General features: G+C 49.1%; 1 protein-coding gene and 1 non-coding gene across 4 annotated transcripts in view; both read left to right on the top strand.

Moving 5' to 3' along the window:
- The first annotated feature begins 618 nt into the window (after positions 1-618).
- Positions 619-722, top strand: LOC117069189. Its single transcript, XR_004431434.1, has one exon. It is a non-coding gene; the product is annotated as a U6 spliceosomal RNA (small nuclear RNA).
- A 2397-nt stretch (positions 723-3119) lies between these two features.
- Positions 3120-19913, top strand: part of BPI (bactericidal permeability increasing protein) — a 41272-nt gene continuing 24478 nt past the window's right edge. For 2 of the 3 annotated variants that reach the window (XM_033186398.1, XM_033186395.1), the window contains exons 1-7: positions 3120-3352; positions 6577-6691; positions 7943-8071; positions 9507-9668; positions 10879-10942; positions 16630-16693; positions 18444-18535. In XM_033186398.1, the coding sequence (XP_033042289.1) occupies positions 3211-3352; positions 6577-6691; positions 7943-8071; positions 9507-9668; positions 10879-10942; positions 16630-16693; positions 18444-18535 (768 nt within the window). In that variant the 5' untranslated portion in view covers positions 3120-3210. The remainder of the gene's footprint in view (positions 3353-6576; positions 6692-7942; positions 8072-9506; positions 9669-10878; positions 10943-16629; positions 16694-18443; positions 18536-19913) is intronic. The other variant, XM_033186396.1, reaches the window with a different exon arrangement.

The raw sequence follows: 19913 nt of genomic DNA on the forward strand, positions 1-19913 counted from the left end.
AACAAAAACCAGGAGGAGGAGGAAGAGGAAAAGGATATTTGGGGGAAAGTCTGTTTAGATGGGATGGCTGGAGCTGCTGCAGCCATCTTGCAACCATGAAAGAAGCCAGTGTAACAGCAAATCTGACACACGGGGATGGGAGAACACAGAGATGGAAAGATGATCCTGTAGATGTCTGTCAGTTGCTGAATCAATCAGAATCTCAAGCTGTCCTCCCTCTGGACTTCCTCTCTGCGACAATAAATTTGTTTATTGTTGAAGCAGTGTGAGTTGGTAGTTTCTGACACTTGGGTCGAAGACACTGTCACTAATACAGGATACGGGGTCAGATCTGAAGCAGTGGGGCAGCTCCATGGCCAGCAGCAGTGCTGACAAGGGGGTGGTGGAAAGTCACTGATGGGCTCACCTAGATTTGGCTGGGCATGAGACATTGGGGAAGCCAGTGGGTTGCTTGTTCAGAAACTTGCCAGCTGGTTTTTTTTGTTGTTGTTGTTTTTGTTTTGGTGGTGGTGGTGGGGTGGGGAGCACAGGGTCTTGCTCTATCGCCTAGGCTTGAGTGCAATGGCGTGATCTCGACTCACTGCAACCTCTGCCTCCTGGGTTCAAGAGATTCTCGTGGTGCTCGCTTCGGCAGCATATATACTAAAACTGGAACGATACAGAGATTAGCACGGCCCCTGTGCAAGGATGACACACAAATTTGTGAAGCGTTCCATATTTAAAAAAAAAAAAAGATTTTCGTGCCTCGGCCCCCTGAACAGCTGGGATTACAGATGCACACCACCACGCCTGGCTAATTTTTGTATTTTAGTAGAGACGGGGTTTCACCATGTTGGTCAGGCTGGTCTCGAACTCGTGGCAGTAAGTGATCCACCTGCCTTGGCTTCCCAAAGTGCTGAGATTACAGGTGTGAACCACCACCCCCAGCCGTCAGCTGGTTTTAAGATTCTAATTTTATAGCAATGGAGGTTGTTGTCCTGTGATTTCATCTTAATGTTCATTTCCTAGCTGACACCCTCACTGATACCACATCTACCTGGGCCTTGGAGAACTCAGGAACTTTGAGCAACTAAGAACTGGAAGTGTTCAAAAATGTGCAAGATAATTTTTCAAAAATCTAATTTTTGTGACAAGTCATCAATCTATGTGTTCTGGCTGCTAGTCTTCCTGGTACAGATGCAGACATCTGAGTCTGGGGGCTCAAATCACTTGGAAAAAGGGAGAGCCGAGGTGAGGGCCTACAGTCATAACTCCTCCTGGTACCTGCCTCAGGTGAGGGAAAATCTTCTCTCCATGAAAGGAGGAATGACCATGACAGTGATGTGATCACTGCATCTCAGTTTCCTTGTCTCCAAAATGGGGAAGAGGTCAGGCACAGTGTGGCTTGGCCTTAATCCCAACACTTTGAGAGGCTGAGCCAGGCGGATCACTTGAGCCCAGGAGTTCAAGACCAGTCAGGACACATAGTGAGACCCCATCTCTACAATAATAATAATAATATTAAAGCAAAATGAGGAAGAATCATCCCTCTTTCAGGGTTGTTTTTTGGCTTGGAGATGATGCGTGTGAAGCATCTGGCACACAGCCACTTCACACACGGCCACTGCTTTCATTCTGAAGCAAGCCAGAAGAATTCTAGCCGCTGCAGATGGAAGCAGGAGGGGAGACTCTTTTAGAACCAAACAAAAAGAGGAAGAAAAAAACTTTTAAGAAAAAAAGAAGAAAACTTCAGAAGATCTCACGTCCTCCAGGCTCAGCGGACTTCATTAGACTTTCATAAAATCCAAAGTCGGGGAGACAGGGCACCAGGGGGCTGATGAGGACCCAGCGGGAGAGAAGCCGTCTGGCCCCTCTGCAGCCCCGCCCCTCCTCTCATCACCATGGAGACAGAGCAGGCTGCCCGGTGGGGTTCCTGCCCACCCAAGGCCTGAGGCTGCTGCAGAGGGAGGGGCAGGGGCTGAGCAGACAGGGACCTGTCTAGAAAGCTGGGTTGGCGGTGGGGAGTGTCTACATCCCCCCAACTCCCAAGGCGCTGAGGGATTCGGGCTGGTGTGGGATGCATCTGGAGGGCTGTGTTTTGATCCTCGCTCTGCTAGCAGCTTGCTGAGTGACTGTGGAAGAACCCTTCCCCTGGTGAAGCCTCAGGTCCTACATCTGCCAAAGGAATGAGTAAAAATGTACAAAAACAGAAGCTTGGATAAGAAAGCTGTGGGATGAGGAAGCAATGAAATATTTAATGCTGGAGAAGAACATTCGCTACATATTGTTTATCGAAAAAAGGCAACTTTACCAAACTGACCAGGTGATCCTATATTCATTAACAAACAAACATGGACCCTCTACCTATGCTTACCAACAAAAGAGGGAGAAAAGAAATGCTCTAAAATACACTTTGGCTTGTCTCTGGAAGAGGGAGTTACATGTAATTTGTATTCTCTTGTTTCTTTCTCAAATTTTGGCCAATAAACATGGATTACTTTTGAAATTAGGGTAACCTTAACATTAAGTATTTGGATATTTATTTTGCACGGGCACTGTGCTAAATGCTTTACGTGGTTTTAAGCTCATTTGACCTTCTCCACAATCCAGAGAGGAAGCAGTACTATATATTTCTCTTCTACAGAAGAGAAAACTGAGGTTCAGAGAGGTTAAAGGGCTTGCCTGAGGTCAGACCACTAGAGAAATAGGGCTAAGATGTAAAACCACAGCCAAGATACTAGACTCTAAACTGTGAGCATTTAATCATTACCACTACTGCCTCTCAGGACAAGAAAACACTAAAGCATCTGTTTTCTTAAATGTTTTACTATCAAAAATACAAAAGAAATCAAAAGTAGAAAGAAAAATACGAATCCTTATGTCTATGCCACCCAGCTTCAAGGGAGTCGGTAGGTGGGGAGATTTGAGTGGGGGCACAGAACGGGGGATGGGGTGCTTAGGGAGGGGAACCAATCTGCACACACACATACACATATGCACACCCGTGCACACACAGGCATGCATAGATGCACATGCGAGCCTCCCAAGCTGCACTTCTCCCTGCCTGTGGGGCCCTAACCACAAAGGAAAACCACAGTTGCCCTCCCTCTCTCCCACTCCGCCAGGTTCCTTCCTCCTTTCCGCATTCTACTTACTTGCATTTCCCCAGTGGACTCCTTTATAGCTCCGTGGTCCCACCTCAAGGCCTTGAGGTCTTGGCAGCTCTGGAGGATGAGAGAGGACATGGCCAGGGGCCTTCACGATGCGCCGAGATGGGCATCCCTGCTGGTGCTGGTTGCCGTGGGCACCACCGTGACAGCGGCCGCCAACCCTGGCGTCGTGGTCAGGATCTCCCAGAAGGGCCTGGACTATGGTAATTGGATGCCTCCCTTCCCTCCTCTCCACCCCTGAGGAGCAATTATTGAGCATCTACTGTGTGCAGCCCTTTAGACGTATCACCTGGCATACTCATAGCTCCTCAGGGCAGGTCCCCTTGCCCCCATTTTATATATGAAGAAACCGAGGCAGAGCAAGTTGCCTAAGATCACAGGGCTGGGATGGTAGAGCTGGGATTGGAGAACTGGTCTAGAGGACTCCAAGTCCAGTGCTCAGACCCCTGAGGGTCCTCATGGTCCCCTCCTTCCCTCTTTGCAACCTCCACCTTGGACTTCTAAGCCCTTCTCTTCTTTCCAAAGCCAATTCTCAGCCTTGCCATTTGCTTCTTGATGCTGAGGAGGCTGAGCAGAGTCAGAGGGAGAGTGGGAGGACCTCCCCACCCCATGCTTTCCCTAGTGCAGGGGCTGGTGGCCATACTGTGCACAGTGCTCTGCTGGGTGATACAAAGAGGGTCCCTCCAGACCACTCACCCAGGCCCAGGCAGAGGAGAGAAAGGCATGAAACAGCCAATGCTGACCTGCTCTAAACTGTGCCAGGCATTGAGCTAGGAACTTAACACACACAATCTCATTTACCCTCACTTCAGCCTGGGTAAGAAAAACTGCTGCTGTCAACACTTACACGCGAGAAGTGGGCAGCCTGGATTTGAGCTCTGGTCCTGCCTGATGCCCCCGCGTGGGGTTGCTCGATGCTGCCTCTCGGTGGCAGAGAGATGACCTGCAGAGCAGTGGGTGATAGCCCCAGGGAAATCAGACCAAGGGGAAGGCAGAGCCTCTCCAGTTGGGGTGCCCTTGGGAAACAGACAGGACTCAGGAGGAGCTGGTATCCCATCCCTGAATTCCCACCCTAGCCCAGCAGGGCATCTCCGAATCCTAGAGCTGCAGACAGGAGGCCACACAAGACAGAAGAGATAGGAGGAAGGAGTATGGCCCTGAAGCCTGTCGAAGCAGAGGCTCAGTCAGGGTCTTTAAGTTCAGTGGTCTTCACGCTCCGTCATAGCAGCCTCAGTTTCCCCTTCTACCCAGTCCCTTTGTGCCAATCAGAGTGAGTTTTGTGAAATGCAGCAAATCTGCTCATGTCCTCCCCTGGCTCACATTCTCCGTGGCTCCCTACTGCCTTCAGAAGCTATCCTGACCCTTTGGCATGGCATTGGAGGCTCTTCGAGGCCTGGTCTCCGTCCACTTACAGATCCTGGACACCGCACATGTTTTTTCCCTCCACACGGTGACCAGCTATGTGTCATTTACTTTTGAACCCCCAGAAAGCCTTCTCTAGGGCATGGGCTCTGGGACCAGAAGGCCTGGGTTCAAATTCTGCCCCTTGTCAGCTGTGTGGCCCCTAGCAAGTCACGTCAGCTTTCTGAACCTCAGCTTCCTTATCTGTGAAATGAGGGTAGTGACAGGACCTACTTCCTAGGATTGTACAAATTCATACATGCACAGAGCCTAGAACAACGCTTGGCACAGAGTAAAGCTCAATACATTTCACTGATATTATTATTTCCTAACTGACTGCGAGAAAACCCAAAGTCTGGGCTCCTTCATCTTACTACTTACTCCTTTTCAGGTAATGTGTCTGCCTTTTAATTGGTTCTTTGATGCTGTTAGCCACATCATAACTGGTGGTAGAATTCCTGCCATTAGGACATTATTTATTCATCTAATAAATCTTTTCTTGTGTTGTTTTGAGACCGAGTCTCGCTCTGTCACCCAGGCTGGAGTGCAATGGCGCCATCTCAGCTCACTGCAACCTCCGCCTCCGGGGTTCAAGTGATTCTCCTGCCTCAACCTCCCAAGTAGCTGGGATTACAGGCCCGTACCATCACACCCAATTAATTTTTTGTATTTTTAGTAGAGACGGGGTTTCACCATGTTGAACAGGCTGAACTCTTGAACTCTTGACCTAAAGTGATCCACTTGCCTTGGTCTTCCAAAGTGCTGGGATTACAGGCGTGAGCCACCTCACCGAGCCTCATCTAACAAATCTTAAGTGCCTTCAAAGTGTCAGGCACAATGGGAATGTGGCGGACACATTAGTAAATGAAACAGATTGCTGCTGACCTCAGGGGGCTTACATGTAATAGGGGAGAGACATTAGTCAGAGTAATGTGAATAAGTGCATGATTACAAATGGTAACAGGGGCTCTGGAGGAGCCATCCACAGCATCATGAGAATAGCACAGGGTGTTGCTCTGATCTACTGGGCCAGGGAGGGTTCCCAGAGGAAGTGATGAATGAGCTGACTAGAGGCTGACCGGGTGAATACGGGAGGGAAGAATTTCTTAGGGAGAAGGAATAGCACGTGCAAAGGCCCTGGGGAGACAGCCCAAAACTCAGAGAGGTGGGGGATCTGGGGGGGGTGTAGCATAGAGCAAATAACAAATTAAGTATCCAACAAATACTAGTAGGATGCATAACTGGGTGTTTCAGGGGTGATATTTTAGACCAGGGGTCAGCAAACTACAGCCCTCAGTTTTTGCATGGCCTATAAGCCAAAAATGGTCTTAATATCTTTAAATGATGGGGAAAAATCAAAAGGGCCAGACATAGTGGCTCATGCCTGTAACTCCAGCACTTTGGGAGGCTGAGGCAAGAGGATCACTTGAGCCCAGGAGTTCGAAACCAGCTGGGCAACATGGTGAAACCCCAGGATTCTGCAAAAATGTTAAACAAATTGTTTTAAAGTTAGCCTGGTGTGGTGGCAAACACCTGTGATCCCAGCTGCTAGGGAGGCTGAGGTGGGAGAATCACTTGAGTCCAGCAGGTCAAGGTTGCAGTGAGCCGTGATCATGCCTCCACACTCCAGCCTGGGTGACACAGAGAGACCCTGTCTCAAAACAACAACAAAAGAAGAAAAATACTATCTCACAACATGTGAAAATTATATTAAATTCTCATTTCAATGCCAACAAATAAAGTGTTATTAGAATACAGGCACACAGAAGAACATGATATTGTCTATGGCTGTTTTGTGCAGTAACGGCAGAGCTGAGTATTTGTGACAGAGGCAGTTTGGTTTCCTATAAAGGGTCAGTTTACTATTTGGCCTTTTCTAGGAAACCTTAACTGGTCCCTGTTTTTGACCCTTCCAGTGCCACTGTTCATGCTATGAACAGGGGCCCAGGGTCCAGAGCCTGCCCTGCCCCTCTGTCACCTGCTCCAGGCCGTGCCTCTGACTGTCACCCCTGCCTTCTCCCTTCAGCCAGCCAGCAGGGGACGGCCGCGCTGCAGAAGGAGCTGAAGAGGATCAAGATTCCTGACTACTCAGGAAGCTTTAAGATCAAGCTTCTTGGGAAGGGGCGTTATAGCTTCTACAGGTGAGACCTGTCAGAGCTCAATCCTCGATTTGCAGGACTTGCAGTGTTCTGGGACCACCAAGAGCTAGAACGCAGAGCCACAAACTCCTCAGCTCACAGAGTTTCATATCCCAAAGCCTGTGTTTACATCATCCCAAGGAGAGGCAACCTCCCAGCTGAGCGTGGAGAAAGCCACAAAAACCACAACTCCCAGGAAATGTCATGAACCCCCAAACTCTGTGCCACATATCAATTAGAATGTGCCAGGTTTCAAGGTCAGAAAATCTTTCCCAAAATGGCTTAAGGCAGAATGCATTGGCTCACATGACTGAAAAGTCACTGGAAGAGTCTGGCTTCAGGTTCAGCTCGAGGCAGGCTTACATGCCACTGGGCCCTGTTTCCTCTCTTGCCACCTCTCAGCATCACTTCCTTGGACAGGCCTAATTGGCAGGCAGTGTGTCCCCTCCAGAGGCAAGACAGTCACCAGTAAGTCTCGCTAGATCTCCTGCTCAGCACTCTGAACGGAGAGCCCTAAGACTCACTCTGACTGGCCCACCTTAGGTTATGTACACAGCCCTGAGCCAATCACTGTGGCCAGGGAATGAAATACACTACTTGGCCGAGCCTAAGTTGCAAGCTCCACTCCCTGAAGATGGACGTGAGAGCAACTTTCTTTGGAGTGACATGGAACAGATGTGGGGAGAGGCTTCCTCTAAATAATCTAGTAGTTCTGTTATCACAAGAAGGGGGTTGTGCACTGGACAGAAAACCCATAAAAGTCCTCTACAGAGTTTTGTACACCCGTTCATTCACAGATATTTTGAGCACCCACTGTATGTCTGACACAGCAGGCTCTGGGGCTGCAATAGTGAAACAAGACAGAGCTATACAGCGCTCTCCTATACAGAGTTTCCAGTTAAAGGGCTTCCTATTTTATCTTCATTGATTGTCACACACCCTGCAAAATAGAGATCATTGTGCCCATTTTACAGATGAGGAAACTGAGGCTCATGGTAATTATGCCCAGGGTAACCCAAGAGTATATTAAAGAGCAGGATTTAAATGCAGGTTTTTTCTGACTTCAAAACCTAAGCCACTCCAGTTGCCTACATATTTGTCAAGGCTGCTGTCTTAGCTTTGGGCTCCTCCTGGAATGGATGGAGTGAAGGACCAGGTGGTGGGGGATAAGTCTGCATTAACCATTAACCAAGTCCTCATGTGGGCACCTAGGATTATATGAAATTATATGAAATTCACATTTCTCCTTTGCAGCATGGACATCCGTGAATTCCAGCTTCCCAGTTGCCAGATAAGCATGGTGCCCAATGTGGGCCTTAAGTTCTCCATCAGCAACGCCAACATCAAGATCAGCGGGAAATGGAAGGCACGAAAACGTTTCATGTGCGTTTCTGCGCTTGCGGTTTGTTGGGTGTGCTCTTGGTGGTATTTGGACAGGATTAGAGAGTCAGGGCCTCTGAAATGCCCAACGTTTGCCTTGTCTGTCACCACCTATCGCCACAGGGTTCCTCAGGAAATTCTACACATGAGAAGATTTTACATAACCCTTGGTTAATAACTGAGCATTTATCCACATCTCAGTGCAGGATACTGGCAAGGCTGAGTTGGTGCATGTGGCTTCCGGTGGAAAGCTAAGTGGAACCTTCAATTGCTTCTGTTTATCAGTTAGCTATTGCTGTGTAACAAACTATCCCAAACTCTGCGGCTTAAAAAAAACAATCAGCTGTCATCACTTATATATCTGTGTGTCGGCTGGAGCTCAGCTGACCTGGGTTGGGCTTAGCAAAGGAGGCTTGGCTCCACCTGTGTCTCCTTCTCCTTGGACCAGTGGGTTGTGCAGAGCATACTCTTGGTGATAGCAGAGGTGCAAAAAAGGAAAGCAGGAACACACAGGTCCTCTTAGGGCCCAGGCTCAGACCTTATATAACACTGGCCAAATCATTTCACGTGGCCAAGCCCAAAGTCAAGGACAAGCAAAGGCACCCTCCTCAACCCTGCCATGATAGGCCATGGCAAGGGTATGAATGCAGGGGAGGGTGAAAAATAGAGGCAAATAACCCAAACTACAACTCCGAATCTAAATCCTGGGCTCTCCCACAGCTACCCTGCCCACTAACAATAGTGGTTCAGAGTGACCATCGCTTTAGGAAGGTCTCCTTTGTGGGGAATCTAGGGAGGAAAATGGAGGAGAAACCGCCCTGGCGGATGAAAGGGCCGTGAGTCTGCCTGCCCTTACAAGAACTGCTCGGTGTGTCTCCTCCCCACAATAAGGATCACTTACCTCTCTCCCTGGGCCCTTTTGCATCTATCTTTTCCCTTGCTGATCACACACAAAACAAAAGAATGTCCACTGTCTTATCCAAAACCCATTGCATCCCTGAGGGAGCAGTTATTAACTTCATTACTGAATTAATGGGGGCATTAATTAATGAAAGTCATTGGCCCCAAACACCCAGCTTTTTAGTAGCAAAGCTGGGACACACACGCTGGTGTCTGACTGCTGAACCAGGGTCTGAGGGAGGAAATGGAAGCTCAGAGAGGTAAGAAACATGGCCAAGGCCACACAGCTGGGGTGGCAGCTGAGGCAGTGGTTAAGAGCAGGTTTCTGCCAGTCAGACATGAGTTCAGAATTCAGGTTGGAATCCTGACTGTCCCACTCAGCTGCTGTGTGACCTTGGGCAAGCTGCCTCTTGTCTCTGAACTGCATCTCCTCATCTGGAGTGGGGATAATAACAAAACCCGCCCTCCAGCACTGGGGTAAAGTTTGAATGGCAGTGGGAAGAAAGGATTTGTTCCACGTTCCTCTGTTTTTCTCCAGAAAAACAAGCGGCAATTTTGACCTGAGCGTAGAAGGCGTGTCCATTTCGGCTGATCTGAAGCTGGGCAGTAACTCCACATCAGGCAAGCCCACCGTCACCTGCTCCAGCTGCAGCAGCCACATCAACAGGGTCCATATGCGCATCTCAAAGAGCAGAGTGGGGTATGGACTCCCAGGGCTGTGGCTGGGAGGAGGGACCTAAAGAAGAACTCTCCCAATCATCCCTGTATTCCGAAAACACACCCAGAGTGCCACCTGCATGCCAGGCCTTGCTCAGAGGCCTCAGGCATGGCACGGGAGCCAGGGGTCCACAGATGAAGCAGACATTCTCTTTCTCAAGGCATCATTGGTTTATTCCATATTCATGCAGCAGACTTAACTGAGCACTTACTATGTCCCAGGCTCCTACTAAGCACATTACATATGTACTAAATTATATCGTCATCACAAATCTGCAGGCATTCATCTATCCATCCATTCAACAAATATCTAGTGAGACTCCGATCTGCACCAGGCTTGTGCAACGTGGTCAGGAAATGAGTGACCAATGAAAACTTAGTAAGAGCTAATATTTGTCAGAGGCTGACTGTGCCCAGCACTGATTTGAGCGCACTCATCTCATTCAAGCCACACCGTAACTCTGTGAGATCAGTCTATTATTACCCCGTTTTCTGGGGAGAAAACAAAGGCACGGAGAGAGAGGCAATAGCTTAAGTTGCTACAGCTGATGAGTGTTCAAGTGCAGGTCTATTTCACCCCAGACTCAGCCACACAGTCCTGTTCTCTTAAAGTTTTCAGCCCAGTGGGGAAGAAAATCATTAACCAAAGCATTGCATGAATGAGTGGCTCACACAGAATTACAAAAGGAGACAAGAATTAAGAAAAAAAAAGCTACAAACTTCTATGAACACAGAGAACCGGAGGCTCCGACCCCATCTGGGGGCAGGCCAATTCTTCATTGGCAAAATGACATTTGAACTGAGATGAAAGGATAAGTAGGCATTAGTGAGGGACGTGTTAGGGACCCGGGTGTTTTAAGCAGAGGGAACAGCATGTGCAAAGGCACGGTGGTGGGAGGACACACAGGAGAGAGGACATGGCAGGCCAGTGTGGCTGGTGTGCAATGAAGGAGGGGGCTGGTGAGGAATGAGACTGTGGCAGGGGCCCAGCCATGCAGGGATTCAGGAAATAGCCTCATGAACAGGTCACTAAATTGGGCGTCTGATGGGGTGTGTGCAGTAACAGCTCAGGGGCGAGGGTGCCAAGGCCTGTTTCCAGGAGGGAAGAAAGCTTTTGAGATGAGGCAGCCTCCTGAATCCAGCCCAGGGACAACCAAAAAGCCTCATCTATCTCCCTACTTGTCCATCTCTAGGTGGCTGATCCGACTCTTCCGCAAAAAAATTGAGTCTACGCTTCGAAACAAGTTGAACAGCCAGGTAGGAAGGGCTTGGAGCCCCATCAGCGAACAGAGGGGAAGGGCCCTCAGTGACCACACACCTCCCCCTTCTCTGGACACTCTGCTGTCACTCCAGACCCCTTGGTACTTCTTGTAGCCCTTTGAAACCACAACCCCAGCTCTAAAAGCCAGTCGTGTATGTTTTGCTGAAGAGTCCACCAAGAGACCAAGAGATGATCACTTCCCACACTCCCAGCAAACGTTCCCTCCTGCCTGCTTGGGCCACCTCTGCTTTTCCCCAGCCTTCCTCCTTGCTGAGAAAATGCCATTCTCTTCCTGCCTCCCTCTCTTCCCATACCCCTGGTAGACTCCTTCCTCCACCCCACCCCACCCCAAGTTCCTTCCTTGATGCTCCCCATTCAGAACAAATGCCATTGATGAAGCTACATTTCTGGGCTTTGGCCAAACCCCGGTAGTAGCCCATTCCCTGAGGCTGGGACTAATATAAGGGACAGGTGTCGGCCAGCACTCCTCCAACCGTGCCCACAGCCTAAATCCACAACCCAGATACTTCAGATAAGGGATGAGGCCATTCATTTGGCTGGTCTTCCATTAACAAATTATCAGTTTTTAAGAATCATCTAAGCCTGTCTCAAAAAGCAATGAGTTTTGGCTCTCTCCAGAGGGCAATGGAAGTCATTGAAGGTTTTAGGCAAGGGGGTGACCTGGCCAGATCTGTGCTTTAGAACAATCCTGTCCGCTGTGGGAATGACTGGAGGGGCCAAGAGTAGGGGCAAGGAGACCACTGAGGAGGCTCGTGTGGTCTTCTAGGTGGAAGACGTTGGTTTCCTTGTTAAAGACACTAAACAGGTAGGGGGGCATCAATCATGTGGGATCATCTATCTGAAGATACTGTGTCAAAAGCTTAAAAAGCAAGAAATCAATGCATGTTTGTCAAAATGCATAACATAGTGGACTGTAGAATGGGTTTTAGAGTCACATGGCAAGAATGGAGCCAGTGGCTCGGTTGGGATTAGATGGGACAGTTCCAATGAGCAGGACAATCCCCAGCCAAAGTCTCAGGGTAGCGTCTTGGGGTAATTTTTGGCCCTGGCTCCAGGGCTTAACTAGCTGTGTAACCTTGAGGAAATGACTTGACCTTCTTGAACCACAATTTTACCATCTGTAAAATGGGGACATTAGGCTGGGCGTGGTGGCTCACGCCTGTAATCCCAGCACTTTGGGAGGCCGAGGTGGGTGGATTACCTGAGGTTAGGAGTTCAAGACCAGCTTGACCAACATGGAGAAATCCTGTCTCTACTAAAAATGCAAAATTAGCCGGGTATGGTGGCACATGCCTGTAATCCCAGCTACTCGGGAGGCTGAGGCAGGAGAATCACTTGAACCCTAATACCATTGCACTCCAGCCTAGGCAACAAGAGCGAAACTCTGTCTCAAAAAAAAAAAAAAAAAAAAAAAAAAGAGGACATTAATACTTTCTTTACCAAGGCACTGTAAGGATTCATGAGATAATGCAGAAAATGTGCTCACTCACTAGGCTAGCTCACCCACAGTTCAGCTGTCTGTATAATCAAGTAATAGTCTGAGAAGAGTGTTGAGATAATATTTAACATTTGGAACAATTACGATTATTTCTTAGTACCATTTAAAAGTGGCCCCTCTATAGCAGCCAAGCTAATAAGTAGTAAAGCTGCTGCTACTGTTGATGGTGATGATGATGGTGAGGTTGATGATGGTGATGGTAATGGTGGGGATGATGGTGATGATGGTGATGGTGAGGATGATAATGGTGATGGTGATGATGGTGATGGTGAGGTTGATGATGGTGATGGTGGGGATGATGATGATGGTGATGGTGATAATGATGATGGTGGTGGTGAGGTTGATGATGGTGATAATGAGGTTGATGGTGATTATGAGGTTGATGATGGTGATGGTGGTGATGATGATGATGGTAATGGTGAGGTTGATGATGGTGATTGTGGGGATGATGATGATGATGGTGGGGATGATGATGGTGATGGTGGGGATGATGATAATGGTGATGGTGATGGTGGAGATGATGATGATGATGATGGTGATAGTGAGATTGATGATGGTGATTGTGGGGATGATGATGATGATGATGGTGATGGTGAGACTGATGATGGTGATGGTGATGGTGGTAAGCATATGCCCATTTAATAGGCATTTTCTTCCTCCAAGGCAGGAGCTCATCCTGGGCAGTTTCAATGGTGATAGTGAAGCTGATGATGGTGATGGTGATGGTGATGGTGGGGATGGTGATGATGTTGGCCCATAAAATATACAGAGTGTTTATAGTGATCTGACACTATGCTAAGAACTCTTCCCGTGGATTCCAGCATTTAATCCACACATTCTGACACTTAATCCCCTGTGAGAGAGATTCCATGATTATTCCTATTTTACAGGTGAGTAAACTGAGATACAGAAAGCGGAAGTAATAGTGCTTGGATTCAAATCCAGGCTCCCCTGCCTCAGAGATGAGCCTTGCTCTTAATCATAAGATCCGATTTAGAAGCAAGTACTGGCCTGAATGAATGAATGAAGGAGTGAGATGTCATGATACCAGGAGGGGCTGGAAATGGTGAGGAGTGAGCCAGGGAGTCTGCCCCTAGGGAAGACAGTGTGTAGGATGGGTGTCTGAGAGAAGGAAGAGCCTGTGTCAGTACAAAGTGTGCATGAAGGGAAGAGCAGGGAGGGAGCTGGGCTCCCATCAGGATTTGCTGTGATCTGGAGCCATCTGTTGGCCCTGATAGGTGAGCAACACTGGTGACAATGCCTGAGGTGCAGCTCAGGAGTTCAGCAGGGCCCCAGCTGCCAGCTGCGCGGCCCTCTGTTCCTGGGTCATTTGGAGAAGAGGCGCAGGTTCCTCGGAGAATGCCAGTCCAGGTCCTCTTAAGACTTCAAGAGCCTTATGTGGTAGAGACACACTTCAGGGAAACCAAATTTTCTCCTTCCCTCCTTCCCACTGATGTCTTCCCTCCTTCCTTCCTTCCTTTCCTTCTTCCCTCCTTCCTTCCTTTCCTTCTTCCCTCCTTCCTTCCTTCCTTTCCTTCTTCCCACTCTTCTTCCTTTCTTTTGTTTTGTTTTGTTTTGTTTTGGTGATGAAGTCTCGCTCTGTTGCCTAGCTGAAGTACAGTAGCACAATCTCAGCTCACTGCAACCTCCGCCTCCCAGGTTCAAGAGATTCTCCTGCCTCAGCCTCCCGAGTAGCTGGGATTACGGGCATCTGCAACCATCCCTGGCTCATTTTTGTATCTTTTGATAGAGACAGGATTTCACCATGTTGGCCAGACTGGTCTCGAACTCCTGACCTCAAGTGATCCACCCACCTCAGTCTCTCAAAGTACTGAGATTATAGGCGTGAGTCACCGCGCCCAGCTCTTCCTTTCTTTTCTTTCTTTACTTTTTTTCTACCTTCCTTCCCTTTCTCCTTTTCTCCCTTTCTTCCTTCTTTATCTTCCCCTCTTCACTCCTTCCCTTCCTCCCTCCATCCCCCAGGAAAAATAACTTGATTGACAGTGTAGAAGGAGGGATAGGGGAGGATAGAGGTGACCTCTAGGCAGATGGTGCAGCCAACCCTAAGGAGGAGTAAGAACCTGAGGAGTTTGGTTTGGGATGTGCCAGCCTTAGGGACCAGTAGAACACCCAGGGACAGTTGTCCATGAGTCATCTGGGTCCCCAGGCTAGAGCTAAGAGGTGAAGCCTGGGTTGCAAAGTAAGGCCTGGGTACTGGCTACATGTTGGGAGCAGTGGAGGTGACTTCACCCGGGCTCCCAAAGACAGATGCTGAGACAGGGTTTGGGTGCAAGTCATTTATTGGGAGGGGTTCCCAGGCAGCGCAGTGAGGAGGTCGGGAGGCAGGGAAGGGGCTTTACTGAGTGGGTTGCTGCTGTGGGCAACTGGGACTCAGTCCTGCTGGCAAGTCTCAGAAGAAGGATGGGGAGCACACCTCAGAATTGTTCCAGAAGTGGGAAGAAGGCTGGGGCATTTGTCTACCACCTCCTAGTCTTCTTTCGTTGAAGGCTGTTCTTAGAGACCTAACTTCTTGGCACTTCTGAGTGCAGTCCAGAGAGTGTGGGTGGGGCGCTGCAGCACCTGCCGCAGGGACCGTGGGGATGCCTGAAATGGCTCAAGAAGAGGGCCTAAGTGGAAGGGACAGGGAGCCAGGAAGAAAGCCCAGAGAAGCTCCCACACCTTCAGTGAAGGCGGAAGAGCTTGCAAAGGAGTCTGGGGAAAAGCCTGTAGGGGATAGGAAGAGAGCAGAAGGCCTTGGTCACAGGACTCTAGAAGGAGTGTTTCTAGAAGGGAATGGGCAACCACACAGGAGTACCCAGTAGTTGAGAAAGGCAGGGACTGAAGAGACTCTGCTGGATTACTGAGGGGAAGGTCATTCGAGAGCAACATCGGGAGAGGGAGGGAAGGAGCTTGTCTGACCACCAACCCCAGCCCCAGTCTCTTAGTGAGGGGAAGACTGTGGTTTAAATCCTATATTCCAGCTGTCTATTGCTTGAAAACAAACAACTGAAAATTTGGTATCATAAAACAACCACCATTGTTAACGTTCATGGATTCTGTGCATCAGGAAATCAGATGGGCATGACAGGGATGGCTGAGCTCTCTGCTCCATGAGATCTGGGGCCTCACCTCAGAAGACTCAAAAGTTCCATGTTAGAATTACCTGGAGGGTTCCTTGCTTCCATCTCTGGTGCCTGGGTTAGGAAGACTTGAAGTCTCAGCTCTGCTGGGACTATTGACCCAAGCCACTACCATGGCCCCTACATGGGACTTGGGCTTCTCATATCATTGAGTGGGTTCTGCATAGCCTTTTATGACCTCACCTCTGAAGTTACACAAAGGTGAGGTGTATTGTTGTGTACTGTTGCTTAGAAGCAAGTCGCCAAGCCCAGATTCTAGTGGCAAGTTCACAGACTCCATCTCTTGGTGGGGGTGTGGCAAGGCCACATTACAGAAGAGCAAATGGAATGAAAAATATAATTTGCCATGTTCCATTTTACAGATGAAAAAAGAGAGGTCTAGATAAATGGAACAACTTTCTCAGTGTCAAGGTCAGTGTGTGACCCAACACAGATCTTCTCAGGCTACTGTTTGTTCCATTGTGAGTCACTGGCTAGGGGACAGGGGGATGGGGTGGGGTGGCAAAGGCAGGTAGGGAATGGCTTCTCTGGCCATACATATCAAACGTGAGGGTGCCCACCTAGTTAAGTAGAAAGCCTGTCCATGCTCCCAGAAGCCCGGATAAGGGAAGGCTGGCCGTTGACTACCTCGTATTTGTTTACTACCTCATTCCACAAAGGACCTGAGACAGCAAAATCAAACAGAAACAAAAGAAATAACAAAACAGCAACAACAACAACAACAACAACAACAACAAATCACCTTATAAAATAGAAAACATAAACACCCATCAGGAAAGTTCCACACACAGGGCAGGAAATAGAATGCAGTTATGTAGGCCATACAGTCATATACAGTTATTATTGCTAAGCTACATGTTCAACTCTGAGCTTCCTGGTGGCCAAAAAGAAAAGGGAAACTTGATTGGCTACATAATTTTCAAGAAAACATTCAAGGAAAGCAAGGCATATCTGGCCCATTATTGCCAAGGGACATTTTTCACTATGGGAAGACCTTACTGATTACTTGTTTGGTTCTCCCCAGGTCTGTGAGAAAGTGACCAGTTCTGTATCCTCCAAGCTGCAACCTTATTTCCAGACTCTGCCAGGTGAGGGCTGGATGAGGATCAAGGATAGAAAGGAACAGAAAGGGGAGGGTGTGAGGACGTCAGGGTGGATGTGATAGGGCCGGCAAGTTTCCCAGACAGCCCTGGGCCTGGGTGGGAATGAGAAGAGTAGATTATTTTCAAGTGGCAGCTAGCATCGGATCAAGTCCTTGTGCTAGGTCCAGAAGTGAGGAGGACAAACAGCCCATACCGCCTCATTCCCTTAGCTCGGCAAGGGCCAAACAGCCAAATACCCCCAGCTCTCTAAGGCCAGAGACACATGACTGGCCTGAGATCTGATATTGGTCACTTCTTTTTGGATCTCAGTTTCCATGTCCTTAAAATGGGGACAATAATCTTCACCCCCAAGTACTTGGCAAGCTGCAAAGAACTGCGGCAGGCACTCAGGAAATTGTCCCCTCTCAGTCTGCCAACACTCCCCTGAGACAAGCATTATTCTCCTCATTTTTCACCCCACCCCCCTGTCCCCTAGCCCGTAACTCACAATGGAACAAGAGTAACCTGGCCAGACTCACGCCTGTAATCCCAGCACTTTGGGAGACCAAGGCAGGCAGACCACCTGAGGTCAGAAGTCCAAGACCAGCTTGGCCAACATGGGAAAACCCTGTACCTACTAAAATTACAAAAATTAGTCAGGCCTCATGGCAGGTACCTGTAATCCCAGCTACTTGGGAGGCTGAGGCAGGAAAATCGCTTGAACCCAGGAGGCAGAGGTTGCAGTGAGCCAAGATCATGCCACTGCACTCCAGCCTGGATGACAGAGCGAGACTCTGTCTCAAAAAAACAAAAAACAAAAAACAAAAAAACATGAGGAACCTGAGGCTCAGAGAGTAGGTGAGACTTGTCCAGAGTCACGAAGCCATCAAGAGGCAGAAGCAAGATGCAAATCTGCAGCTAATGTTCCCTTCACTCCAGAGCCGGGGCTTTCAGCTGCTCTCAGGACTACCTCGCTGTGAATGCTTGCATGGTTGGCACATAGTATATGCCCATTTAAGAGGCATTTTCTTCCTCCAGAACAGGAGCCCATCCTGGGCAGGTTCGATGCAGCTGCAGTGCCCAGGGTTTGGCCTCACGAGGCAGGAAAAAGATTTTGGTCTGAATCCCAGCTTCATCCCTCACCAGTCACTGGACAACTTGGATTTCTGAGCCTTGGTTTATTCTCTGCTGAGAAAAGGGATAAAGGAAGGGCTGATGTTTATTTAACTCTCATTGATTACCACTGGGAAACAGAGAAACTCTTCAGACTTGAGCCAGCCAGGGCTCAGCCTGGGCTATTACCAATGATCCTAACAATGATCCTCCCTAGCTTTTGAGCCTCTGCATGGACAGGACATTGGGCATCCACCTTCTCTCAAAACCCTCCCAGCATCTTTGAGGTCACTAGAATTCTCTCATTCTACAAATGACCAAAAAATGACTCAGAGAAGTGCAAGGACTTGTCCAAGGTCATCCAGAGTTTGGTTCAAGCCTAGGTCTCTCTGTGCCCTTGACCCTGTGTCTTAGCCACTCATCTCAGGGCTGTTGGAAGAAGAGAGTAAGGGGGTGTCTGTGAATGTGGGGTGTGGGTTCATTTTCCCTTAAGGCGAGCTCCCTTAAGGAGGGCTCCCTGGAGGAGGTGGGAATGGAACTTGCACTGTAGTTCTTGATCCAATTTTAGGGGATTCTGATCCTGCATTTCAGTTTCCAGGGATGCTGCCATGGGAGCTAACTCATGGTCCATCTTTCTCTCTAGTAATGACCAAAATAGATGCTGTGGCTGGAATCAACTATGGGCTGGTGGCACCTCCAACAACCATGGCTGAGACCCTGGATGTACAGATGAAGGTGAGTCTGACACTGAGAACCACACACCCTCACACTTCTGTCTCAGACACTCCAGGGCTCCCCAGTCCTTGGAAACAAATTTTACAATGTCCCCCACTTCCTATCTGACTCACCACCACCCTCTCTACTCTCCCCGCCTCTCCCTGCTCCAGTCACACTGGCCTCCCCGCTATTCCTGAAACACACCGTGCCTGCCCCTCCCCAAGGCCTTTGCCCTTGCTTTCTCCTCTACCTGGGTGCTCTTCCCCAGGTTTCCACACAACTCTCCCTTGCTTCCTTCAAGTCTTTGCTCAAATATTCCCTCCCTAGAGATGCCTTCCCAGATCACTCTCGCTGAAATAGCTCTCTCCTCTTCCCCCACATCCTGCTTTATTACCAATACACACACACACACAGTCTCAAGTCTGTCTCCCTCACTATGATGAGGGAGAAGGAGCTGCAACTGCTTTGTTCACTACCATATGTGCAGCACCTAGACCAATGCTTGGCACATAGTAGGTGCTCAATAAATTATTTGTTGGGTGGATGGATATATGGATGGATTGGTAGTTGGATAGGTGGATGGGTGGATGGATGGGTGGGTGGGTACACAGGTGGATGGGTAAGTGGATGGGGGGATGGGTGTGTTGGTGGATGAATGGATGGATGGATAGATGGATGGATGGATGGATGGATGAGTAAGTGGGTGGATGGGTGGGTGGATGAAAGAATGAGTGGGTGGGTAGGTGGATAGTTGAGTGTGTGGGTGTATTGGTGGATGGATGGGTAGGTGGATGGGTGGGTGGATGAATGGATGGGTGGGTGGGTAGATGGGTGGGTGGGTAGGTGGATGGGTGGGTGTATTGGTGGATGGATGGATGGATAAGTGGTTGGATGGGTGGGTGGATGAATGGATGGGTGGGTGGGTAGATGGGTGGGGGTAGGTGGATGAGTGAGTGTGTGGGTGTATTGGTGGATGGATGGGTAGGTGGGTGGGTGGGTGGATGAATGGATCAGTGGGTGAGTGGGTTGATGGGTGGACAGGTAGGTGAATGGGTGGGTAGGTGTATTGGTGTATGGATGGGTGGATGGATGGATGCATGGATAGATGGGTAGGTGGATGGGTGGGCAGATGAATGGATGGGTGGGTGGGTAGATGGGTGGGTGGGTAGGTGGATGGGTGGGTGGTGTACTGGTGGATGGATGGATGGATGGATGGATGGATAGATGGATGGATAAGTGGGTAAGTGGGTGGGTGGGTGGGCAGATGGAAGGAAGGATGTATGTATGTATGTACGGATGGATGGATGGATGGATGGGTGGATGGATGGATGGATGGAGTTTTATTGCATGCTGCTCCCTCCCTTACTCACCACCCTCCAACCAGGCACACTGGCCT

Source organism: Trachypithecus francoisi, unplaced genomic scaffold (genome assembly GCF_009764315.1).
Source record: "Trachypithecus francoisi isolate TF-2019V2 unplaced genomic scaffold, Tfra_2.0 Lachesis_group21, whole genome shotgun sequence".
In the NCBI taxonomy this organism is placed as follows: Eukaryota; Metazoa; Chordata; class Mammalia; order Primates; family Cercopithecidae; genus Trachypithecus; species Trachypithecus francoisi.